At 40.2% G+C, this 26,829-nt stretch overlaps 1 protein-coding gene across 2 annotated transcripts; it reads right to left on the bottom strand.

Moving 5' to 3' along the window:
• Positions 1–1,431: 1,431 nt before the first annotated feature.
• Positions 1,432–25,222, bottom strand: slc1a6 (solute carrier family 1 member 6). Of its 2 annotated transcripts, none has more exons than XM_048173361.1 (10): positions 24,759–25,222; positions 12,262–12,519; positions 11,961–12,098; positions 11,442–11,649; positions 11,321–11,363; positions 10,908–11,221; positions 9,101–9,334; positions 4,358–4,552; positions 4,060–4,194; positions 1,432–3,000 (listed from the first exon to the last, which is right to left on the bottom strand). In XM_048173361.1, the coding sequence occupies exons 2-10, from the start codon at positions 12,476–12,478 to the stop codon at positions 2,802–2,804; spliced, it is 1,683 nt and encodes a 560-aa protein (XP_048029318.1). In that variant the 5' UTR covers positions 12,479–12,519; positions 24,759–25,222; the 3' UTR covers positions 1,432–2,801. The 2 variants fall into 2 exon arrangements, with proteins under 2 accessions (XP_048029318.1, XP_048029319.1); XM_048173362.1 differs by lacking the exon at positions 24,759–25,222 and adding an exon at positions 24,485–24,685.
• Between the last annotated feature and the right edge of the window lie 1,607 nt (positions 25,223–26,829).

Below are 26,829 nucleotides of genomic sequence, written 5' to 3'. Positions count from 1 at the left end.
TCTATAAATGAACAGGCATATTCCCAGGAAATGGTATCTATTATTTACTGTGTTGTGTTGCAGTCATTGTATTTACATGTTTTATGATTTTTAAGTTACATGACATTTAAGGTAACTTCAATCATGCCATGTTTAGTGTCTATACATTCGTAGCGGGAAGATTTAAATGCTTGTGTATGCGGTATGTCCATATCTGTGCAACACATCAGTATTACAAGAATCTTTAATAGTTCTTATTTAAGAACTCAGTTTGTTAATCTTTCTGGGTTGTAAAAGCCCTGACAGGAGGGGTGTTGCCACCCGGAATTACAACATCTTCATTGGTCCGGTCAACAACTGAGAGGTGTGACTTTGACCAGAGGTTAAAAACCAGCGAACAGTGCCACTCCCTCTCTTCTTCCTTGCTTCTGGACGACCGAACAGGTCTCCTTGCGGCCGGCAGGCCCCCGGCCTACGACACCCAGCCATGTGTTCATCACCCAACAGACTGGCAACAACTTCAGACGATAACCTCAAGATTTATCCTCAACCTGCAGATCCGACACTCCTCAGCCTAAAGGCATCTTGCAAGTATCGTACATTTTAATGCTAAGCAGCGGTTTAGTATTGATTTGTAAGACTTACCTTTGCTATTGCTAAAAGAACCTGATGAGTCCTTTCCAGATTGTCTTTGACTTTTTCCTATAGCTCTAGTAACAGTACCTCTTCCGGTTCAACTCTATCATTACTCATTCTGACCTTCATATGTGTGTGACCCTTTGTGTATGTTATGTTATGTTATGTTATGTTATGTTATGTGTTTGTTAGTTTAGTTATGTGTTTGTGAGTTAGTTAATAAAGATTGTGCACAATACATGTTTGGTTCTGACTCCATCTGCTAATGAATTGCCTCTTAAGTGATATAGACCCCGAACCTATGCTCTAAGTAGCACGGTGCGATAAGAATGTTATTTTTCCATAACCTGGAAATGAACATTTCTTAGAGTTGTTAAACAATCAACACTAAGTGTTCCCTGGACAACAGGTTAATTGATTGTAATATTGAGATTAATGTAGCTATATCCAGTAAATCTGATTAACAGATTTACATATTCATAATCAATCATAATTAATAAATCATATTGAGTTATTAATAATTATTAATATTTCCCCTTTGAGTTAATTCGCCACAAAATGTTCACTTGCTGCCTAATATATCCACCCACTAACAGGTGCCGTGATGAAGAGATGATCAGTGTTATTCACTTCACCTGTCAGTGCTCATAATGTTATGCCTGATCGGTGTGTATGTGCCAGTAGTTTTCAAAATTACTGAATCCTACCACTACACACCACTAGAGGATGCTGTTTTGTGAATATATATTACTGTCATTTGCTAACAGTGGGAAACTGTGTGCAGTGGTTTGTTGTGACAAGACAAACACTGTAAAATGAGAATTTTATTCCTGAGACATTTATTCATCTTAACACCTTCCAGAATCCATAATACCAAATAACTCAAACCAAAAATGTGCCCACACTATACCATTACCTCAAAAAAGCAAACTCAAAATAATGAATACAACAAACAAAATTGTAGCATTTATGGTTATATAAATACTTATAAGTACATAACACCATTTTCACATACTGTAGTTTGCATTTAAAGATAATCTCTATTAAAAGAATATACTGTTAAAACCCAGAGATGATTGTGAAGTGAATTCGTAATGAACTCTTGTGTGAGAGTAAACTGTTTGGGGACTGTGGTAAACATTCAAGTATTTCACACAGACACAGCTGCAATATGGGCTGCACAATCTGGGAATATTTATAAAGCAGGCTAATAGACTTCAAATATAAATAAAACAACTGTCACTTCACAATACAAACTGGCTGGAGAACCAGAACACACTAAATAATCCTAGAATAACAGCCATATTCCACCACAAAAAAAAAAATAATTCACCTGCTGATATGTGCTATCAATGATTGATTCAAAACAAATAATGTTACTAAAAGCCACTCTTAATGGGGGAATTATATACTTCACACAGTCCATCACGTAACAGTGAGTAAAGCAAAAGCTAAATCCATCAAAGAAACATTACTTCCTGGTTTCACAGACAGGGCTTTGCCTAAACCAGAATTAGGCAATAGGATATTTAAGTAGCTTTTATAAACGTTCCCTAGAAAAAAAAAAACATTACTGGTATGCATCTTGGCAGTGACATATTTTAAGAGTTGCTTTCAGTTAAAACAGCTCAAACATGCATTTTGGTCTAGGACTAGCTAAAGCCTTGTCTGTGAAACCAGGGGTAAATTATATAAATAACTGATTACAATATCATATAAACATCTACAAAAATGACCTCACTGATATGTTAGATAACAAAAACACAATAAGAACATCAAAGTAACTCAAAAAGGTTCCCTTTGTCTCTACATCTATGAGTTTGGCATTGTGTGTATGAGGTAATATAGCTCAAACATCTGAAAGACATTGTGAAATAATGCTGGTTCAATGACATCAACCAACTCTATAACAATATTTATACAAATTACAAAGACGTGTTTTTAACAGTCTCAAATCAGCATTATAAAACTAGCATAGTGTTATTTTAATTGGGTGCTACTTTGCCTTGGATGTAATTGTAAATGAAAAGAGTAAATGAAAATACTGAGGGATAAAACGTTGGATTGGCATGTTACATTCTCAACATACTCATATGGCTGTCTTCTTTCCAACATTTTATTCTGCAAGTTCTGATTTTCAGAATATAACAGTGCTGAAGGTGTGAACTATAACTATATGAGAATTATTACATGGTGGTTTCACTGTTACGATGCTTGAGAGAGTCATTCTCTTGACAGATCAGCTGATATGGCTTTTCATTTTCCTCAATCACAGAGTTGATGATTTCTACATCTTGGTTCTGAAGTTCCTGTCGCGATAGATGCTCAACAATCCCGGCACCAAACGAATCTCCCAGCACGTTGGTGGTGGTCCTGAGTCGATCCCTGAAGAACCACACAAAATATTTACATTATATTTACATTTACACCTTTTTGTATTTTCTGAAATTTTCTGTATTTTGCTTGCTGTGCAAAACTCGCCAACACAATGCTGAAGTGTTGCAGGTGGTTGCCATGGTGTTGCTAGCATGTAGCCATGTTAGTCTTTAGGGTGCTGCAATGCAAATGCTAAAGTATTCTGAGTGAGTTTCATAATGTTGTTATGCAGTTATTAAGTTGTAGTGGGTGACTGGCAAAGCGTTGCTAGATGGTTACTTGCTGTACTTACTGTTTAGTACTGACTGTTACTGCTAAGGTGTTGTGGTTGGTTGCCTTGGTCTTGCTACACAGTAGCTAGTGTATTTTGGGTGGTTGCCAAGATGTTGCTATGCAGTTGCAGGTGTATTTTGGGTGATTGCGTGTGCTATGCAAATGCTAAAGGGATTCTGAGTGTTTTTTGCATGTTGCTAGGGTATTGGGGTGGTTGCCAGGGTGTTGCTATGCAGGTGCTATGGTTTTCTGGGTGGCTATTGGCATGATGTTATACACTAGGGTGTTGTGGATGGTTGCCAAGACGTTACCTAGGTGGTTTCTAGGGTGATTAAGATGAGTGTTTCATGTGGTCTCTATGAATCTCTGGACTCTAGAAATGTCTTGGGTCTCTTATGTAAGCACATGGCAATTTTTAGCCTTTTTTTTTTTTTGCAACTGTAAAAAAGTAATATCACACCTCTTCTCAACAAACTGCATGATTTGAGGAATCATTCATGTTTGCTGCACAGAAGCCTGACTAGTTATGTGACAATACCTGAATCAGTTGCTGAAGAGGAACGTTGAATGTTTTCAATTCAGTGTTTAGTATTAGTCGCTTTGGATAAAAGTGTTTGCCAAATTAATAAATGTAAATGTAAATGTAGTATTATGGAAGCACAATATGAAAGCAGAATGTGTCAACATTGCTAACACTCCTTCAGATTAGCATTCTGCATTATGTATCAATAACCTTTGAGAGAGTGCGCTCTACTGGAGCCGCATGCTTCAACGTGACATTTGAGAGAGACTCACAGGAACCAGTCCACTGCGATGATCAGTGTAATGTCCTCTGTGGGCAGTCCCACCGATGTCAATACTATCACCATGGTAACCAGCCCAGCCTGAGGGATGCCTGCTGCTCCAATGCTAGCGGCAGTCGCCGTAATACTGAAAGAAACATGAGAGCTTTTTAATTTGGAAAAAGTCGAGTTTTATGAAATTGGCCCACAGGAGTCAAGGAGAAAACTGGCAAAGTAAAGCTGTTTTGCAAAATGAATGAGAAGAGATAAACACTCCTTCAGTACCTGTACTTGTGCTTGCCAAAACTAACCTGATGGTCAGGATCTGGCCAAAGTTCAGGTCCATATCATTGACCTGGGCAATAAAAATGGCTGCCACTGCCTCATACAGAGCTGTGCCATCCATGTTGATTGTGGCTCCAACTGGTAGCACAAAACGTGTCACTCGTTTGTCCACATGGTTGTTTTCTTCAAGACAACGGAAAGTGATAGGCAGGGTGGCAGAGCTGAGGAAGAAAAGAAAATAATAATGCCATAGAATCATGTGCTGTTAAAACAAAGGTGGCAATTCACATCTATTCAGGAGTGTATAGTTATAGCAAAATACCAGTGAAATCAGTAAATGAACCTATTAACACATTGTCAGGACACATGTTCACAGTTATTAACATTGTAAATTAAGTTTTTTATATTTTATTATTAAAAAAAATGTGCATTTATAACACGAAGGTTATGTATGTTCGTCTTTACGTCAATGTCACCAACGTATTGGGATCTCTAGGAAAACGCCACTGTTGCTGCCACTTCCAGCGCTCTGCGTAAGCCTCCTACTCCTCCTGCACCTTAGAGCGGACGATGGAACAGGGCTTACACAGAGGGAGTCAGACACTGCTGTTCCACATAACCCAAGCAGTAAGACTTATTGGATAACACAGAGTCCACATCTTGCCCATAGGGAGGTATCATGTGGAGGTTACACATATGGACTGGCCAATAGGGGTTGGCTCCGGCCTTGTTATGGGAGAGACTACACCAAGCAGAGATGGCAGAGTGGACTCTGCCAAGAGAAAGACATAGGCTCACCATAGGAAGCCATACCGTGGAAGAATACACATATGGGACTACTGTAGGAGTCGCAACATATGGCACCCAGCCTAGCTCAGGGTGCAGCACTTGGGTGCAATTACCAGAGCTAGACCTGGGATCAAAAGCTCCGCTATGTCCAACCACCGGAAGTGGTGATGGAGGAACTTCAAGGTTCGCCAAACGGGGAACTCTACTGGAGCAATTAGCACACGTATCTGGTCCCTAAGGAGGGGAATGGTGCAGCAAGCCGACACTGAGCGGGTTCTTCTGTGTCACTGGCTGGTTGAAGCGATCACACAGGAAGAAAACGGCTCTACACGAATGCTATAAAACCTAGGAAATGTGTTGGATGTCACCCAGCCCACAGCTCAACATATATCTGTCAATGAGGCTCCTTGTGCCAATGCCCAGGAAGAAGCAACACTCCTTGTAGAGTGAGCCCTCAACCTGAGGGGACATATGCAACCGAAAATGCATGCAGGCCCCCTACCCTCTTGATAGAAGTCAGTGCAATTGGAGGAACCGTCTTCATGGACAGAATCTTTAAGTCTACCGACAGCAGAGGCTCGAAAGTGGCTCTCTGAAGTGCTGTTAACACCAGAGTTAAATCCCAAGAGGGTATGGGGTGTGAACGAGGAGGATTTAACCTTCTTGCACCCCTCAGGAACCTGACTTACCATCAACTGCATTGTGATGTGCGGCAATAGCAGCAGCAACATACAATTTGAGGGTGGAGGTCTTCGCTCCAACTTATCTTGCAACAAGAAAACCACAGCTCTGACCAAAAATCTTCAGGGGTCTTCCCGGTGAGAAGAGCATCACTCAATGAATAGGTTCCACTTGAAAGCATAGAGGCGCCTCGTAGAGGGGGCTCTAGCTGAAGTGATGGTGTCTACTACTGCTTGTGGTCCCTAAGTCCTCCACGTCCTGTCCAGAGAACAGATGTGGAGATTCCAAACGTCTGGACACGGGTGTCATAGAGTGCCCCATTTCTATGAAAACAGGTCCTTCCTTAGAGAAAGGAGGGGCTGTGTCTGGAAACCAGGTCCAGTTGGGCCAATGGACACCACAGCATGCCTGGACACTTGTTCTAGAGGAACTCCTGCCCAGAAACCCAGGGTCCGACCACGGGCTGAAGGTTTGGCAATGGCAATGCCCATCTCTGTCGTGAAGCCAGTGTTCATAATGGCCTCATATGAAGCAATCCGAGCTGTGTTTCTGTGGCTGCGGATGCGATATGCCCCAGGAGCCTCCGAAAAAGTTTCAGTGAGGCCACTGCCCTGCGTTTATTTAAGCAGTTCAACACTGACTGAACATGCTCCTCTGTGAGGCATGCTGTTAGGTTTACCGACTCCAACTCCATACTGAGAAAAGAAATCCTCTGCACAGGGGAAAGTTTGCTCTTTTCCCAGTTGACCCAAAGCCCCAACAGGCTAAGGTGACGAAGCACCATGTCCCTGTGCTCACAAAACTGCTCTCGTGGCTAGGCCAGTATGAGCCAGTCATCGAGATAGTTGAGAATGCGAACGTCATGTTCTCTTAGGGGAACAAGGGCCGCCTCTGTGACTTTCGTGAAGACACGTAGTGACAGGGCCAGCCCGAAGATAAGGACCTTGTACTGATATGCCTGTCCCTCCAAAGCAGGTCCAAGATTGGCCGTAACCCACTGCCTTTCTTGGGTACAATGAATGAGGGGCTGTAGAACCCTGTCTTCTTATCGGCTGGAGGGACCAGCTCCATCGCGTCCTTCGCCAGCAGGACTGCGATCTCTACCCGCAAGACAGGAGCATCACTGGCCAGCACGGAGGTGAACTGGATGCCCAGTTTGGGTACCACTGGCTGTGGGGCCAGTTGCAGAACAAAAACAAAAGGAAACACAAGATTTTCCGCCCAGCCCTCCACTGGGGGAGGGAGTGGTGCAGTCACCATCTCCTGGAGAGCAGTGTCCTCCACCTGTGGGTTGCCTGTCTCAGGGCCGCTTCCCCTTATGTTTTCCTGCAGGTTTGGCGGCTGCCTGGATGGGCTGGGTGACCTGCCTGCGACTGGCTCCACGCTGCGGCCTGGGTGGTGACTGCTGCTTTGGCTGAGCAGGAGTGGCTAGGTGGAGACAGCAGCTGGCCATCGGGGCAGAATATGTTTAATTACCTCTGTCTGCTTCTGGACAGCTGAGAACTGTTGGGCGAAGTTCTCCACCACTTCGCCGAAGAGGCCGGTCTGGGAGATTCAGTAACTGATTTCTATCAGCTTCCCGCATATCCGCCAGGTTAAGCAAGTGGTGGCGCTCCTGGACCACAAGTGTGGACAACGCCTGTCCCAGGGAGCGCACAGTGACTTTCGTTGCTCAGAGAGCAAAGTCCGCCGCTGTGCGCAACTCCTGCAGAAGCCCTGGGTCAGTACTGCCCTTGTGTAACTCCTTCAACACCTTAGCCTGGTAGACCTGCAGGAGGGCCATGGTGCGGATTGCGGGGGCCGCTTGTCCAGCGGCTTTGTAAGCCTTGCCAGTTAGAGTGGACGAAAACTTACAAGCCTTGGATGGATGATGGGGATTACCCCTCCATGAAGTGCCCTTAGGACACAGCTACATCACTACAGCTCCACACCAGGAATCTCCGTGTACACTTTGACTACCCTGCCATCAAGGGTAGTGAGAGGGGAAGAGGAACCAGACCGGTTTATAGCAAAAAAAGGTGCCTTCCACGATCTAGTTACCTCTTCATGCACCTCCAGAAAGGTACTGGGGCAGGGCGCTGAGAACCAGCATGGGCTGCCCCAAGCCTCAAGGGTTCGGGACACAGTGGAGGCCTCCACTCGAGCCCAACTCTCTCTACAGCATGGAAAAGCATATCCGTCATTTCTGGGTCAGGCTTGTGCAACCCTGACAGGGGTAACGTAGCCAAGTCTTCATCCCCAGAGGACTTAAGCTCACCCTCCGATGCATCGATGCATCTGGTCGTCAGGTGGAGCCAAAGGGGTCTAGATCTGGGCATAGGTGAGGGGACTCCCCCTCTTTGGAGGTAATGGAGTCTTGACCGTAACACCGTAACACCGTAACATGCCCAAACACATAAGACAGTGTCTATGGCCATCAGCTGGGATCAGATATCGACCGCATCTAGAAACGCACAGGTGGAATGACATCTTTAAAAAGAGTGTTGCTCTCTCACAATGTTGAAGCACACAGGGGAAATGGCCACGACACACACACAGGGAATAGTGCAGCCTGTGGTGTGCACTCACTATTTTAGGCTGTAAAAACAGCTAATTCTTAGAAGACGCAACTCTCTGTGCCCAACAGAGGCCGCGATCCCGCTAAAGTGCTGTCACACCAACACAGGACACAGAGAGGCTTCTTCCCGAAGATGGCTCGACTTTTACCAGTACTTTCAGGAGACAGGAACATACAGCTCTGCTCCAAAATGAAAGACAAATGTGCATTGCATCCGCTTCCTATTTATACCCGTGCTGCGGGGCAGAGCGAGAGATGCAAATCTTGCATGCCAATCTCCATTGGCTCATTTAGTTTACACTCGAAGGTGATAGGGCTCTCAGGTGATATCCCAATACGACAGTGACGTCGACGTAACATCGAACATGACCGACTGAAAGGGAGCACTATGTTAGGATTATGTTTTGTTTTGCTTAATTTCATTGTTTTGGTTTGGTTTCTCTTGGTTTCCCAGTTTCTCTTGCTCTGAATTAAAAGTCACTACATAATAAAAGATTATTAAACACAAAATTGCCAGCCTTTTAGCAATGATTATTTATTATAAATATTTGATATGATTTATGTAATTACTATACACTTAATCCATTACACATGATCAATTTTAGTTTATCAATTATTAATACACATTTAGTTTAAATGTGTATAAATATATACAGATAATACGTGACATACAAAAGATTTGGAATCGATACATCTGACTACCAATAGATATAGCAAATATTTTATTTACACAGGTGGTTACCTGGATGATGTGCCTAGAGCTGTGATGAGAGCCTGTAGCAGCCCACCAATAAAAGTGAAAGGGTTCTTCTTGGTCACCACAAAGAAGAGCAGAGGTAGAACGAACAGGCCGTGGATGAGTAGCCCGACAATGACAGATACCGTGTACATCCCTAATTGTCCGCCCACCTGAGCAAGGTCTTTCATCTCAACAATCTTCCCTGCAATCAGGAAGAGGATACCCACTGGAGCATACCTGCTCAACAGAGGCCAAATGGGACAGACATTCAATAATAGTGGCTTCAGCATACATGCATCCATGAATAAAGCATTTATTGTATGTTGTATTTCAACTGAAATTTCACCACAATAGCTTGAATTTAAAGATTTTTATTTCAATGTTACAATAATTTCTCTACTCCAGCCAATGTCAAATACTGTATCTGCAAGCTCATTTCCACCACAGTTAGAAAATATGAATCTTTAAATGATAATCGTCAGGTTATGTTTTGTTTAGTTTTATTTTCTTAATTTCTTAATTTTCTTTTAGTAAAGTAAAGAAGTTATTGTTTGTTAATCTGCATCATGTGTTTAATTACTTTCTCCATATACATGCCAATAATAAGAAGTCACAATAAAAAAAAGTAATCTGTAAGCCATAATAAATTGTCTCAAAATCAACAAACTTCCCATAATAATGACTTAGTTAATAATAATGAGAACCTTTCAGATACTCATTTGGTACAAGTAACAGATATTACTAACCACCCATTCTTACTTAACTGTGGTGGGAAAATAAAAAAAAAAAAAAAAAATCTATATACCAAAGTTCTTTGAAAACTGTATTCATGTTTCAGGTTTTTAAAAAATTTCTATACCATTTCAAGAAACGTTCCTTGAATATACAGCAGTGGCCAAAAGTGAAGTATGGCCTAGTAAAATTTACATCTTCACCCTTTATTCAAATCTTATTACAAATGTATTAAAGATTTTATAAGCATATTGTGTAGTTGAGCTTGGAGTCAATTGTTTTATTTGTGATAATGCAATGAAACATGCCAAATTATGCGGACATCATTTTTGACATATAAAGGAATTATGAACACATGCAAAAACAGGTTGTAGATAATCAAAGATAATCAAGATAATCAAAGAAACATTAATAACTGATTATGATTTTGATTATATAGTCAATGCATGTTTTTTGTCCTGTAAGCTTTTTGATTTTCTATGCAGGTTTTAGAGTAAAATAAAAAGGTTATATCAGTACAAGGTCCTTCCCTTTGGGCTGGCCCTGTCACTACGTGTCTTCTTCTTTTTTTTTTTTTTTTTTTGACAAATAAATTTATCAGATAAATAACTTAACCAAGTTCAGTGTTTAGTTCTTTTCTCATATTTAAAATATTTTTAAAAATATGAAATATTTTCCTCATATTTTGATAGTTTAATTGAACTTGTAGGGAGATTAAAAACAAATATCCCCTCCAGACATCACTTTTGGCCACTACTGCCAAATTACTTGATAGGCCTAAGATTTTCTTTCAAGACTTTCATTTTTTTATGTGACTTTTTCATTGAGATATTAAGATAGTATCACTGACATTTTTACTTTATGATCCCCCAAAAAAATTCAAAATAAATTGTAACAAAGAAATTAAAAATATAACCTTTGAAGAGGTGTATTCCAGTCATTATATGTATGAATTCCATTTTTAATGTATTTTTGAATAAATTAATAGCATCATGTCATTGACTCTTAAATGACTGCCTCACTGTCATCAGGGACTAGGGTTATCAGGGTTATCATAACATCATAATTGGACACTAACCAGATAATGATGGCCACCAAGCGCATTATGGCTTCATTCAAGCAGTCAAAGAAGTCCCGGAGAGCCTGGCCCTGCTGTTTCATGTTTCCAATCACTAATCCAAAGCACATGGAGAAGACCACCAACCCCAAGGCGTTCACCCCATTCGAGGAACCTGAGACAGGAACCACATCTTCCACCGTCTCCTGAATGGTCTGCAGGATTGTGCTTAAGTTGGATAATTGGCTGAGATCTGTAGAGTTGATGTTGTCTGTCGCATTGACGATGATGGTGACATTTTTTGTCAACACATTTTTCTTGTATATTGTTTTGTACTGCAAGAAAAATGGGTGGTTAGTAATATCTGTTACTTGTACCAAATGAGTAGAAGCACTTTAATGTTATGGAAATGCATTAGAAGAGAATTTACAAACCTGTTTAAAGCAGGCTTCAACTAAATTTGGTGGAAACATATTTCTGTAGGAACAAGAAAAAATCAGAAACATCTAAAAAATAAACAAGGATTGCAACAGTCAAACGAAAATTTCTCCCCACCTTATCAGGTCCAGAAAAGCATCAGCGGCCTGCACTGGCTCAATGCTGCCACTAGAGGCCACTGGACTATCCCTGCTGCCTTTACCCGGCCTGATAATAATCACCATGACAATACCGATGAAAACTGCTATAAACGTAGTCACCATGTAGTAGATAATGGCCCGGATTCCCATTTTCCCAGAAGCCTTGCTGTCCAAAGAGGAAATTCCTGCACAAAAACATGAAGAACCAAGACAAAGGCAATTCTTTGATGAATAGGAAGTTCAAACCAACAGCATTTATTTTAAATAGAATTGTTTAGTAACATTATAATTGTCTTTATTGTCCCTTTTGATCAACTATTCATTTCTTTAAAAAAAAAATTCTGACCACAATCTTTTGAACTGTAGTCTATATTATAAATTTTTAAACATTTCAAGTTGTAGCCTATATATTAACAGTAGTAAATGTATTATGAATAAACAAATAAACAATGAACAATTAACCTAAATTAATAAATGCTATGTTTTTCAGGCATACCTGTGACAAGGCTGGAGACAATGAGGGGTAGAACAAGCATTTGAAGCATCCTCATCAGCAGCTCTCCAGGGAAAGAAAAATACTTTACCTCCCTGATGGACAGGTTATGAGATCTCAGGGCAAAACCCAGCACCACCCCTACATACAGTCAAACAGACAGAAATTTAATGTGAAACTTAAGTTAGCTAGTCTGTAAACTCTTTTGGACTTCACACTTCCTAAACAGTGCCACTATTAACAAAAAACAACTACAACTTTATGTGCTTTTCCTGTTGTTTTGCCAACTGATTTACTGCTTTACCTAAAGCCACAGCAGCCACTGTGAAGATCACAAACGTGTTCCTCCGCAGGAACATCTTCACGCTGTCTCGTGTGATGCAGCCCATCTTTCGCCTACTTCCTGACATCTGCTTCTGTAATACTCGGCACAGATGGTGGAGCCCCTCCTCAGCACGCTGTGGCTTCTCAGAGTCTTCACTCAGAAACAGGCTGGTGCTGTTTGGAGGCTTCTCATTCATAATCAGCTCTAATACATGGTCCAAGAGTGTTTCATGGGAAACTGTGGCAAAACATTGAGGAAAATTATGTCAAGGCTAAAATTCATTTTTTGTTACTTGCAATGTTTCATGATTTAAAGTTCACCATCTCTCAAAGTGAATCTTGGCGTGCATCTCAATCAGCCCCCTAGTTCAGTAGTCAGGGCACTGATCAGGGAATCGGCCATATTAATTTACATGATATACTGATTCATGACCTAGGGAGCTAGGGAGCTGATTGAGAAGCAGGGATAGTTACTATTGTAAGCTCTGTTCCCTGATGGAGGGAACAAGACATTGTGTCAATGCACTGACACTAGGGGTTGCACTTGAGAGCCCCAAACACCTCTGATACTTCAAAAAAGGCCAATGAGAATTGTCAAGTGGAATTTGCATGCAACTCCCCCAGACACACATGTATAAAAGGAGGTGGCTTACATCCACTCATTTAGGTTTGTGCTGAAGAGCCGAGATAGTGTCCTGGCCATTTCAGCGGTAGTTCAGTTTTGTGGCAGGAGGGACACAACATCTCCTTCCCTCCACCATAAAGGAATGGAGGTAAAAATAGTAACCAAGACGTTCCCTATTTGTCAGTCACTTTGACGTTGTGTCGATGGGATGACACCAGGGGTCCCTATAAGAACCACCACAATTAGCTGAACTGTTACGAGGTTGGCCGGTTCATATGCAGGCAGGCTGCTGTGTGCCTAATAACAAGTGCACCAGGTCATGTTGTAACCTTCTCAAAGCCTCATGTAAGCAGCGTAGTCCTCCGCACCACATTGCATACAGCGCCCGAGCCTGTCTTGGGCATGTCCGTTGTAACAACAACATGCCCTGAACTTGTTCTAAGGAACACCGACAGATCTGTGTGATAGCCACGTACTGTGTGCTGCGGTGCCATGCCCATCTTGGGACTCGAATCTGAAGCCAGTGCTGAAGCGGTCTCATATGCATCAACCCTAGTGGTGTTACTGCTGCCGAGGATGCCATATGCCCCAGGAGTCTCTGAAACTGTTTCAGTAGAAACACTGTTTTCCCCATGAACGAGTTCAGGCAGTTCAGCACGGACTGAGTGTACTCTCTCATGAGACATGCTGTCATAGTGACTGAGTCCAACCATATCCTGAGAAAAGAGATGCTCTGCACTGGGGAGAGCTTGCTCTTTTACCAAATGACCTGAAATCCCAAAAGGCTGAGGTTTCTGAGCACCAGGTCCCTGTGCACACACAACAGATCTTGAGAGTGAGCTAGAATTAGCCAGTCATCAAGATAATTAAGAATGCGAATACCCACTTCCCTTAGCAGGGCAAGAGCTGCCTCTGTGACTTTTGTAAAGACGCAAGGTGACAGGGACAGCCCGACGGGAAGGACCTTGTACTGGTATGCCTGACCCATGAAGGCAAACTAAAAAAATGGTCTGTGTCAAGGTAGAATTGAGACTTGAAATTATGCGTCCTTCAGGTCTATTGTCGCGAACCAGTCTTCGTCATCCATAGGGGGAAGTCATTGCCAAGAGCAGTTCCTACATTAATCCCAGGATTACCAGGTCAGGACTATCTTCTGCAGCTCTTTTAGTGCTTTGGCCTGATGTACTTGCAGGATGTCCATAGCGTGCAAGGTGGAGGCGGCCTGTCCAGCATCACTGTAAGCCTTCACCGTCATTGACAAAGTGAACTTACAGGCCCTGGACGGAAGTCTAAGACGGTTCCACTAGGTAGCGGTGCTCTGCGACCATAGATGCACCGTGATCGCCTGCTATACCTTTGGAACCTCTGTGAACCCCCTGGCCGCCCCCACCATCGAGGGTAGTGAGCAAGGAAGAGCTTGTGAAGCACGCTCTGGCAGTGAAAGGTGCCTTCCACGACTCCGGGAAGAAAGGAACTGGGATGGAGCATGACTGTGAGAGGTGCTCAGAACCCAGGAACCTATCATCAAACTGCAAACGCTCAGGGCAGGGCAGAGGGTTCCACTTGAGCCAGAAGTTCGCGGCAGCCCAGGCAAGCATGGCCACCAACTATGCATCGGTCTCAGACTGGGCAACCACACCAAATTGTGAGGGTCCAACTGAGTCCTCAGCATCTGAAGGCACTAGCCCGCCCTCCGATGCTGCATTCAACAACTCATCCTCTACTTGAGCCCACAAGTTAAAAATTAAATTTGCCCTCATCCATGAACTCAACCAGGGGAAACTAATGGAAGTCACGTGGGGATTGACCCGGTGGAAATGCTTCCACTGAAACCCCCAGATCGCCTCCAGCGCTTGCTGCAGCACTTGCCAGCATGCAAATTCCACTCGCCAATTCTCATTTACCTTTTCTTAATTATTAGAGGTACTTGGGGCTCCCAGGTGCGACCCCTAGTGTCATCACATCAACACAACGTCGAAATGACTGAAAGATAGGGAATAATAATTAATGAAACCATGATGTAATATTCATAGTAAATAATATTACCATAATAATATTATCTTGAATTGATTAAATGCCGAAATATGTATTGTCCATTACAAGATATGTACTTACAATGTTTTAGTTACCAAAAATGAAGATTTGTCGTTTTTTGGAGCAAAATTAGAAACTCTTTTCCATACAACAAAAGCATATAGTGACCATAACATTTTAACCACTGATTCTTCAGTTCCTCTGCCTTTGGAAGTCCATGTAATGATGTTATGCCCATGCAGTGAAAAAAATGTATAAACTTATCCTGGCCTTATAACTACCTTTGTTTGAGGGCGAGCCAAAGAAGCCGGCAGGCGGACATAATGCAAACATGTTACATAGTGACATAAGAGGCTTTCACAGCGGTAGAGGATGCCGCGATCGGGGCTGTTTGTTGTGTGTCGTGGATGTCATGATAACAGAGAATGGGATGTAAATGCATAATCTACATGAATGAAAGAGCAAAAAGTAGGGCTAAGAGAGACGAAATCTCCTATGACAACTTTCAGTCTCAAGGTGGAGAAAAGAACACAACCCTGCAGATAACAGGTAAATGCCGTTATCACCATTTTCCATGTTTATGAGGTAAATACACTATATCACCAAAGGTATTGGGACACCCCTCCAAATCATTGAATTCAGGTGTTCCAATCACTTCCATGGCCACAGGTGTATAAAATCAAGCACCTAGGCATGCAGACTGCTTCTACAAATATTTGTGAAAAAAAGGGGTCACTCTCAGGAGCTCAGTGAATTCAAGCGTGGTACCGTGATAGGTTGCCACCTGTGCAATTAGTCCCTTCTTTAAATTTCCTCACTATTAAATATTCCACGGTCAACTGTTAGTGGTATCATAACAAAGTGGAAGCAATTGGGAACAACAGCGACTCAGTCATGAAGTGGTAGGCCACGTAAAATCACAGAGTGGGTTCAGCACATGCTGAGGCGCACAGTGCCCAGAAGTCGCCAACTTTCTGAAGAGTCAATAGCTACAGACCTCCAAACTTCATGTGGCCTTCAGATTAGATCAAGAACAGTGTGTAGAGAGCTTCATGGAATGGGTTTCCATGGCCGAGCAGCTGCATCCAACCCTTACATCACCAAGTGCAATGCAAAGTGTCAGATGCAGTGGTGTAAAGCACACCACCACTGGACTCTAGAGCAGTGGAGATGTGTTCTCTGGAGTGGCGAATCATGCTTCTCTGTCTGGCAATCTGATGGACGAGTCTGGGTTTGGTGGTTACCATGGTACTTGCCTGACTGCATTGTGCCAAGTGTAAAGTTTGGTGGAGGGGGGATTATGGTGTGGGGTTGTTTTTCAGGGGTTGGGCTTGGCCCCTTAGTTCCAGTGAAAGGAACTCTTAATGCTTCAGCATACCAAGACATTTTGGACAATTTCATGCTCCCAACTTTGTGAGAACAGTTTGGGGATGGCGCCTTCCTGTTCCAACATGACTGCGCACCAGTGCACAAAGCAAGGTCCATAAAGACTTGGATGAGCGAGTTTGGTGTGGAGGAACTTGACTGGCCTGCACAGAGTCCTGACCTCAACCCGACAGAACACCTTTGGGATGAATTAGAGCGGAGACTGAGAGTCAGGCCTTCTTCGCCGACATCACTGACCTGACCTCACAAATGCTCTTCTAGAAGAATGGTCAAACATTCCCATAAACACACTACAAAACCTTGTGGAAAGCCTTCCCTAGAAGAGTTGAAGCTGTTATAGCTGTAAAGGGTGGGCCAACTCCATATTAAATCCTACGGATTAAGAATGGGATGTCATTAAAGTTAATGTGCACGTAAAGGCAGGTGTTCCAAAACGTTTGGAAATATACTGTATGTTTACATGGCTTTTTACAAATTCCGGGTACCGGCGTTTGACATGCGTTTGACCAATCAACGTACATTTACGTCACTGATAGTTCCTATAGAGCTGGTTTAGACCCTACTCTGAAGTAGGAGCTAATTTAGTTCCCCCAAAAGGAGTTCCTAGAACTAAAATCATTCCCAATTCCTGCGGTGCGAACACGGCAAAGTCCAGGTACTTCAGCCAATAGTTCTAGGAACTATGAAAAGGTTCCTCCGGTATGAAAGCCCCTACTGCTACATCACGGAAATAATGGCAGGACTAAAAATAAGGCATTTAAGGCAGATGTTTTCTTTTGGAGAGACTCAATTCCTTTGGGATGGACTTTGTACTTTATTATACTTGCAGACACTAAAGTAAAGGTAAAAATAAAAAAAGGCATAATAGGTCCCCTTTAAACTTAGTATATCACGAACAGTCACAAGAACAACGTTGGTTATGTGACAAAAAAAAAAAAAACATCTTTAAAAAAGATGTTATGGTGAGACTTATAATGGAAGTGAATAGAGTCCATTTTTTAAGGACTTAAAAGCTGAAATGTAAAATAATTTTTAATAAGCTCTAATATTAATTCATTTTCAGTTTCAGTTCAGTTTTAAGAGCTTATTGTGTTCTGTTGTCATGCAACAACGTTTAAAATTAGATATAACTTTAGACTGAAAGGTTAGTATAAGTGATTTTTTCACAATAAATTCATGTTAACATTATACTTCCATACTTATAAAACACTAAGTATTTTAAATCCTATGAAATCGGCCCCATTCACTTATTGTAAGTGCCTCACTGTAACACAGGAGTTTGCTTTTTAAAGAAAAGATAAATTGGAAAGATAAATTCTGTACTGCATCCTGTAAAACTTTTCTTCATCATGTGAGAATACAGTACTGCTCCTGTAGGGGGCATGGACAAACTGTTAATTCACCTCTCTTTAAGCAACATCAATGGGCCACACATTTTAGTCCCTCAGAACATAATTTTCTCACTGCTTTAAAGGTCATTTTCAAGTGATTGAGAGCAGTTAATTAAATGAGAAATGGTCAGCAAGTGCATTAAAATTCACCACCTGCTCTTGCAGTTAAGCACCAACTTCAATCCCAGCTCGTGTTTAATGACATGCTGACGCCATGTTGATGAGAAGCTACAGTAATGACATGCTTATTGATTATTTAAACTGTAAATACAAAATAAATGTCATATTGAGGCACTTATCCCGAAAACAACAAACAAATATCATGTGACTTTCAGATAAGCAGTACACAGTGTCTCCACTGAGACTGTCATTGTATATTCTGTTTCAGATGCAGACAGGATGGAACTGAAGGTGTTCTGGAGTCAGCTGTGAGTGTGAATAACCTGCTGAGAGCACAGGGTTGCCCACAACAACAGATGTGAGCACATATATGTTAGGATTTATGTTAAGGCAGAACTTAATAATTTAAAAAAATCACCAACGAGGGTATTAGCAGCAATTCAACCAATCCAACCAAGCGGCAACCTCCCCCAGTTTCTCGTGAAGCCAATACGGAAGTAACTTAAACTGCGATTCATCGACTGGCCGCTAGGGACAGGCTGCAAAAGGGAGCAGAATCTCATTGACCATCATGTTAAAACAGCCAAGTTTACAGCAGAAAAAAACATGTTTACACTCTGGTTCAAATTGTATTTTGGTCTATACTGCTAATTTTGCCTTTCATGACAACTCTGAGGGGGGTGAATTTTTTTATAACTCATCCGTTTAAATTATATTAAGCCTTAAAGTTCTGCATAATTAAGGGCGTGGTCACTTGAGTGACAGGTGGATTGGCGCTGCTGTCTGTGAGCCGTCATGTTACCTCAGCTAATTCCAGCCGCTGAATTTGGCATCTCAGCCGTATTTGTGCCTTTTTTCTGGATTATTTTATACAATATATGGCTTGCTGCATACTTCAGACAAATGTCAGTCTGTGTACATGTGCTCGCACGCGGAACACACGTTGTTGGATCGTCGTGGCATTGGCTAAAAGTTTTGTTCCTGAGATTTACTACAGTGACAATACCAGGAGGATATACAACTCCGACAGCACAGCTTGGATATTATAACTAAAACTGCTGCACTATTTTGAAAAATTATACTTTGGACATGTGCTCATTAGTTTGAGAGAACATTTGAGAGTTATATCTGGTACTGTACGTATAGAGTTTTACATTATAAACGATGCTCAGATTGCATCCTTTCTTGAAGAACGATGATGGAGAGCAAATCATTCCTTAGATATGTAATGCAAACGCTGGATAATATATAAAGTTTTCATGGATTTAATGCTTTCATGAACAAAAAGTAGTTTTTTTATGTTTTGAAATGGACATTTTACCCAAGTGCAACGGATTGGATTCATCTCGCGATCTCTTTTTCATTAAAAGGTATGAAGTCCCAGTTGATTTTTTTGTGTTATTTGCACAACCCACACAAATTAATAAGCCTACTGGTGTTAGAGCATCTAATGTTATAACGTTATCTTAAAAATCATCACCGTAGATTGACAGTAAAACTTTAGTACTTTTCTAATGGTATTGTTATCTTTATTAATATTTTAGATAGTATCTAAGATAGATATGCTAGGCGGGCGTGGTTTCAGCAACAAGCCGCATGGGCTCTAACTACGTCCCGCCTCTTTGCCCATTTTCAGTTATCCGTGAGTGACGTGCGGTCACGTGCAGCTAAGATGGCCGCGGCCTCATTTACGCGTCAAAACTGCTGTTCAGAACTCTATGGGTGACGTCACGGACACTACGTCCATATTTTTTTACAGTCTATGAATCCAACTCATACTGACGGTTTTTGGGGAGCTGGGGGTTTTTTAATGATCATTTTGCAATTTTGTCCTGCAAGAACATATAGCTTTCTATAATACATAAAATACATTATTAAAGGTTGCTCTAAGCGATGTCACGCTGTTTTTAGGCCAAAACATTTTTTGTCACATACAGCAAACATCTCCCTCATTATCCGCCTAGCTGCCTGTCCCCTGAATCAACACTGTAAAAAAACGCGGTCTCTATAGTCGCCACAAGCTCCAAAAACGGCAACAAAAACTACCTGGTGCAGCCTGGAGCACGAAACATAATAAACATGAATAACCGAGCCAAGATAACCGACAAGAATGATTTTAAATGCGCGTTCATGACTGTTTCAGGAAGCACGGAGGGGAGGGGGAGGAGGAGGAGGAGGGAGGGTCTAGCTAGCCTCTGTTTTGTTTGACAACACTTCGAACGTCAACAGGAAGTTACTCCACCAGTTACTCTCGCTTAGAGCACCTTTAATATTCCATGATGCTTTTAGTAAACTAACACAGACTACTGCCACCTACTGGTATGGAAGAGTTATGTCCTCTCACACAGGTGCAGAACGTCCATGCAAGTTGGCCGTCGGCTGTAGTCTGTGCAGTGTGTTCAAGCCAGTGTTGCCAAGTCCGCAATTTTCCAGCGGATTTTCCCTACTTTTACACCATTGCCACGGGTCGTTTTTCATGTCCGTGGGTTGAAGCGACCCCACATAACATGATATTTAGGCTCTGGAATGCGAATGTGGATTTTTCCCCCCGGAACGCGATGTTTATCAGGGGAGCCCCCAGAAACGCGATTGGGCTAGTTTTGAGTAACAATTGGGCAGGTTTTGTTGTAAAAACCTGGCAACCTTGGTTCAAGCAAAAGCAAACTTTTTAGCCTCGATGTGAGGCGACTAGGGTTGGGAACCGAGAACATGGTATGTGGTGTTTTTTGAAAAGAACCGGAAACGTGCAAGATTTCTAAGTTTCTGTTCCGAAAACAGTTCTGGTGTGATGGGTGGGCGAAGTGCAGGAAGCATATCCTGTAATAGAAACGTCCCACCTCCTGAATATTATAGCAATGCCCAGCAAGCAATTTTATGTCTATTAGACGTCTAATAGCCGTCAAAACATAGCCCGGCCGTCTAGGCTAAAACCAGGCAAAATTTGGGCTGTCAGTGAAAATCTAATAGACGTCTAACCATAACCCAAAAATAGACTAGTCATCAATTAGACGACTATTAGACGACTACATATATATGTCTAATAGACGGTGAATATGGATCTAGGCTAAAATAAGGCTGAATTTGGGCTGTCAGTGAAAATCTAATAGACGTCTAACCATAACCCAAGAGTAGACTAGTCATCAATTAGACGACTATTAGACAACTACATATTTATGTTTAAAAGACGGTTAATACGGGTCTAGGCTAAAATAAGGCAAAATTGGGGCTGTCAGTGAAAATCTAATAGACGTCTATCTATAACCTAAAAATAGACTAGTCATCAATTACACTACTAATGAATGATTACATCTATACATGCAATAGACAACTAAATAATGGCTAAAGGATTCTTTTCACTTAAATATAACAGGTTCTCATAAATGACAATCCGTCCAAACAAATTAAATATAAAAGGTTTTATTTAGAAAAAGAACTCAAGATAATGCACAATGATAAAAAAAAATACATTTTACAAATACAATACAAATAAACATTAAAAGAAAATTACAACGTGTAACAATCAAAATATATTGACAAAAAAAAAAAATAACATTGACAAAAAAAAAGTTAAATAAAAATGTTAACAATATTTTTTTGGTTTATAAAACAACCTGATTAATTTTCAGTTCCATAAATTCCATGTTTTATGAAAAGCACTCTGAATTACCTTGAACATTGTTGTTGAAATGTGCTATACAAAATAAACTTGCCTTGCCAAATCAAAAACTCATATTTTTATTTCATAATGATCAAAAGATTAAAAGATATACAAGGCTTCCATAACAAATAATAGTAGGGCGCACAGGTTTCATGTTTACCCCTTGTATTTAGATAATTACAGAGTTTTAGGGCACAAGGAAACACTACAGTACATGTGCATGTATGTTAATCTAACCACGTTTTACTCTGAGTCTGCACTGTTACCCGCTAAAATGTCACGGTTCCTACACATAATGTACATAAATAATAAACACATGTCAAAATGAAAAACACAGATACTTACAAGACCAAAAGCAGGAAAGAATTTGCTTTAACATTTGCTGTTGCTTGCTCTCTGTCTCCAACAGTTGTGAAATGCGGAAATGTTTATCGCGAGATCTGGCAACAGTGATCGAGAGTCAACGTTCAAGTCTCGCGTTGCCAGTGGTCATGTCTCAGTAGAGCCACAGTTGCCATCTAGCGGTTGAGAATTGTAAATTTTTATTTAACTTAAAATTAAATACAGTCATATATGTGTGTGGTATATAATTATAATTAATATATGGCTTGGCTATACCCTGATATATATATATATATATATATATATATATATATATATATATATGATATCGTAGAATGTAGGATTGTGTGACAGCAAAAATATGCTGTTTCAAATATATACTTACATATAAATGTATATTATACTTGCATATAAATGTATAAATGCAAGTATATCAAGAATCCCACAAGCTTTGTGGTCGAAAATGACTTAACACTATTTTGGTTACACTCATTGCTGGTCTGAATCAGGGCTATAGCCAAGCTGTAAAAACTAGACTATAAATTGCCTCGATTTCGCTGGGTGGACTAAAAGCAGACTACACATAGCCTATCCAATTCAGAGCTAAATCGTGACTACATATAGACCATGTCATGAAATGCCACTTAAATCTTGTAGAAATCATTGACATTGCGAACATGATGAGATATCAACCATCTCAAGCACTTCCTGTCCAAAAACTACAATAAATCAGGATTGACTATAGGTGGGCTACAAATAGCCTGTCTGACTATGAGCTAAATCGTGGCTACGCACAGCCTACACAATATAACATGTCATAGATGTGAAACCAAACACCTTGTAATCACTGTTGACTTCACTTACATGATGCAATAACATACAACTCGCAAGTTATTTTGGCAAAAACGACATGTAACCAAATGAAAGATTGTTTTGGCTAAAAGTGGGTTACACATAGCCGGACTATATCGGGTCTATAGTTAACCGAGACGGTGAAATGACGGCTATTGCTTGCTGGGTGAATGCACTGAAAAGCCCTCGCACTACTCATATACATCAGATATTAATTAATAAATGCTGTAGAAATGCAGTTTATTATTAGTTCATGTTAATGTGGATAACTGATGTTAACTAATGAACCTTACTGTAATTTAGCTAATTGAATTGTTGTATTATTAGTGAACTTAAGATTAGCAGTATGTTAAATTCATTTGACAAGAATAGTAAACACAAAAAGGACTGTTTGAGTTGAGTACTGTGCATTTTTTCCCTTACTACTATTTTTTTTATAGGTTGTTTAATTATTTTAATGGAACCGGAATCGGAACCAGAATCGCTAGGCAGAACCGGAACCGGAAAATTTCTTACGATTCCCACCCTTATAGGCGACGCCACAAGCATTTCCAATTACCCTTCAAATTGTGCAAATTAAATTTGCAAATTGAAAATACGCACAACGAAAACACATCAGTTTCGCAAAAACTACCATATATATTGCAAAAAAAAAAAACTTTACACTCACCAGCAGTGGTTTTTCAATCAATTCAAAAAAGGAATATTTCGCAAAACTGACGATGATTATTTTATTTTATTAATAAATTAAAGACTGCTGAGATTAGGTCCTGCTGCTGCAACCAGCTGTGACTATATCTTGCAATTGCAATTTTATGGCTTGTAATTGCCTCTATCATTTTTTGTAATTGTGAATTTATTTCTCATAATTGCAATTTTCTCACAATTACCTTTTTTATGTTTTTACTCTAAGGCAGAAACTAGCTTGAATATTGTGGACATGGTGTTAAAATCAGGAAAACATTTACAGAAATCCTGTCAGGAATATAGCAAAGGAATGTAAAAAGCACTCGTAAAGGAATCAGATCACCCAAAAACGTAAATTCTGTTATCGTTTACTCACCTTTGACATTCCAAACCCATATGATATTTTTTTCCCCCAGTGGAACACAGTATGAGATGTTTATAAGAATGTCCAGGTTGCTCTTTTCCATACAATAGAAGGGAATGGATATTTGATGGATATCAAAAAAAAAAGCACAAGGGCAAAATAAATAATATGGGTTTGAAACAACATAAGTAAACAATGACAGACTTTTCATTTATTGCTTCACAACTCTTATCCTTGTGTTTCTAGTAAAAAATATTTTGAAATTATGGACTGGCTAACAAAAAAATCAACCATCATACAGACAACTGACACAAATGAATGTTTGTCTAATGTCAAAATATGTTAAAAATAAGAATAAACTTCATAATAAACCAAGAAGAAAAAAATAAGAACGAGACAATTTTTATTAGTAAGATTGTCACCCAGCATGTCACCCAATATTTTCCAAACTAATCTACAATATAAAACCTTGACATGGGTTCACTCACCACTCATGATTGCTCTGCAGTGGGTTAGTGCTGGAGATGAAGGACTGAAGTGGCCACAGGTAAAGCTCAACTTGTGCCAAACACACATGAAACAGTTTATTATATGGCCTGACTCTCTCACCCTCCATGTGACCCCATACTGAGTGACACTAGAGGTACACAACATACCTTTTGGCCTGATCTAGGGTCAGTTTTCCCTCCATTGATCCCTACTTGATGGTCTGATCACTGATCTCAAATCAGCATAAATACTCACATCAACAAACACCCCAGGTGAGCACTACAAAGCTGACCCACACCGTAATCTTGCGCTCATCCTTTCCACTTTCCAATAGTCAACCAAAAGATCATCACCAGAAAACACAAAAAAACAGAGAATTGTATTTGTGAACTGAACATGATGGTTTTTTTAAAGAAAGAAAAAAAAGAAATTATTTGATGCCTCATTCAAAGTACCAGCTAAATGTTTAAATTTTTTATTATAATATATTTAGACACTTTACATTTTAAAACAACACAGCACGACTTACCATTTCTCAGCAGCTCTGTTCTGTTCTCCCGCGCGCACTGTGGTAACGTCGCGTGCGGCAGAAGCTGGAGACTCCGCGATATTCTGCCCTCACAACAGTTTAAAGAAAGGAAAGCGTGGGAAGAGGAGGTAAGAAAAAAAAACTAGCTACTGCCCGATAGCGCGAAGGATCAACACGTTAATAAAGTCTCATTGGGGGAGGCGTTATACTGAGTGCATTCAGCGACAACACCCACTGCGCGTTTACTGATGGATTCATTTAATGACTGTGATTGTTCAATATCAGTGGCATTGTCATTTAATAGTATCTGAAAGTATTGTTTGAGAAATATGATCTTCATTAAATGATAAATAAAGTTGCATTTTAAGTGACAATTATTTGTTGCACTGTGCATGAGCAAGAGACAAATATTCAGCGTATCTCATTACCATGACAACGTGATTTCTCGTACTGGTTCAGGTCCAGCCTTCAGATGTGTGTGTGTGACCTTCTGCTCCGATCTGCCCACTCACCACCTACACAGTGTCTTAGGTCTGCTCTGCTGTATAAATTCACCCCGCTCTTTTCCTTGCTTTCCCCAATGAGACTCTAAGGAATCTGATATTTATTACAGCACTTACGCATTAACTTCATTATATTGTACTTGTTGCATTAGTGTTCTTTCATAATAAGTTGTGGTATGGAACACAGTGAAACCCAGTTGTTCAGGAATATCAGTGGATATAAGGTCGTTTTTTTTAATTCTGCAAGAGTCACAAAAATTATTTGCATACAGAATACAGTTTTTTAGGAGCTATAAGCACCAATTAAAACACAACAATGTATAACAGTCTCATATACACTGAAAAAAATATATAACAATGATACAACATTGAAAAAAATTGTTGTAATAATTAACACAAAGTCACCATAAATCAGTAAATTTGGTTAAATGTGTAATTTCTTTGCCAAGGAATATCATTTTCAAACAGTTGGAGCAATCTTTAATTTTCAGATTGAACATACAAAATATTTTTGAGATGTCATCATTTGAAATTGTTCTGTACACTCAAAAAAAATAGTTTGTTAAATGAACTTAAAGGCTTAGTTCACCCAAAAATGAAAATAATGTATTACTTATCCTCATGTCGTTCCACACCTGTAAGACCTTTGTTCATCTTCAGAACACAAATTAAGATATTTTTGATGAAATCCGATGGCTCAGTGAGTCCTCCATTGCCTGCAATATCACTGAACCTGATCCAGAAAGGTACAAAAGACATATTTAAGTTCATGTGAGTACAGTGGTTCAACCTTAATATTACAAAGCGACAAGAATACTTTTTGTGCACCAAAAAAAAAAAAAAAAAAAAAGACTTTTCAACAATATCTAGTGATGGCCGATTTCAAAACACTGTTTCAAAGCTTTATGAATCTTTTGTTTCAAATCAATGGTTCGGAGTGCCAAAGTCACACGATTTCAGTAAAGGAGGCTTCGTTTACACGATCTGAACCACTGATTCGAAACAAAAGATTCGTAAAGTAGTGTTTTAAAATCGGTCATCACTAGATATTGTTGAATAAAGTCGTTATTTTGTTATTTTGGTGCACAAAAAGTATTCTTGTCGCTTCATAACATTAAGGTTGAACCACTGTAGTCACATGAACTTTAGTAGCTTTCTGAATCTTGAGAGGTTCAGTGACATTGCTGTCAATGGAGGCCTCACTGAGCCATTGGATTTCATCAAATATATCTTAATTTGTGTTCTGAAGATGAACGAAGGTGTGGAACGACATGAGGGTGAGTAATAAATTACTGAATTTTCAGTTTTGGGTGAACTAACCTTTAATAAAATTAACAACAACTTTTCCACAATTAGGTTATGTGCATACAACAACAAGCCTGAAACAAGTTAATTTAAACAAATAATGTTTTTTTGATCCAACTTAAGATCTAAGTTATTGTGTTGGATAAAAAATAGCAAAAGCTTGTTAGCATGCTAAAGACATTTATGTTTATTATTATTATTATTATATGTAACATACATACGGGATGAGCAAGTAAGAAGAAGTCTCAGTACTGTTATGAGAA

The sequence above is a fragment of the Megalobrama amblycephala genome, linkage group LG21 (assembly GCF_018812025.1).
Source record: "Megalobrama amblycephala isolate DHTTF-2021 linkage group LG21, ASM1881202v1, whole genome shotgun sequence".
Taxonomy (NCBI): Eukaryota; Metazoa; Chordata; class Actinopteri; order Cypriniformes; family Xenocyprididae; genus Megalobrama; species Megalobrama amblycephala.
This window is presented reverse-complemented; position numbering and strand designations above follow the sequence as displayed.

Coding starts and splice junctions, on each gene's coding strand:
- slc1a6 (XM_048173361.1), bottom strand. CDS start 12,478: ATGAATGAGAAGCCTCCAAACAGCACCAGCCTGTTTCTGAGTGAAGAC. Junction 11,650..11,960: donor TGTCTCCAGCCTTGTCACAG/GTATGCCTGAAA, acceptor GTTTTTGTGCAG/GAATTTCCTCTTTGGACAGC. Junction 11,222..11,320: donor TTGAAGCCTGCTTTAAACAG/GTTTGTAAATTC, acceptor TTTTTCTTGCAG/TACAAAACAATATACAAGAA.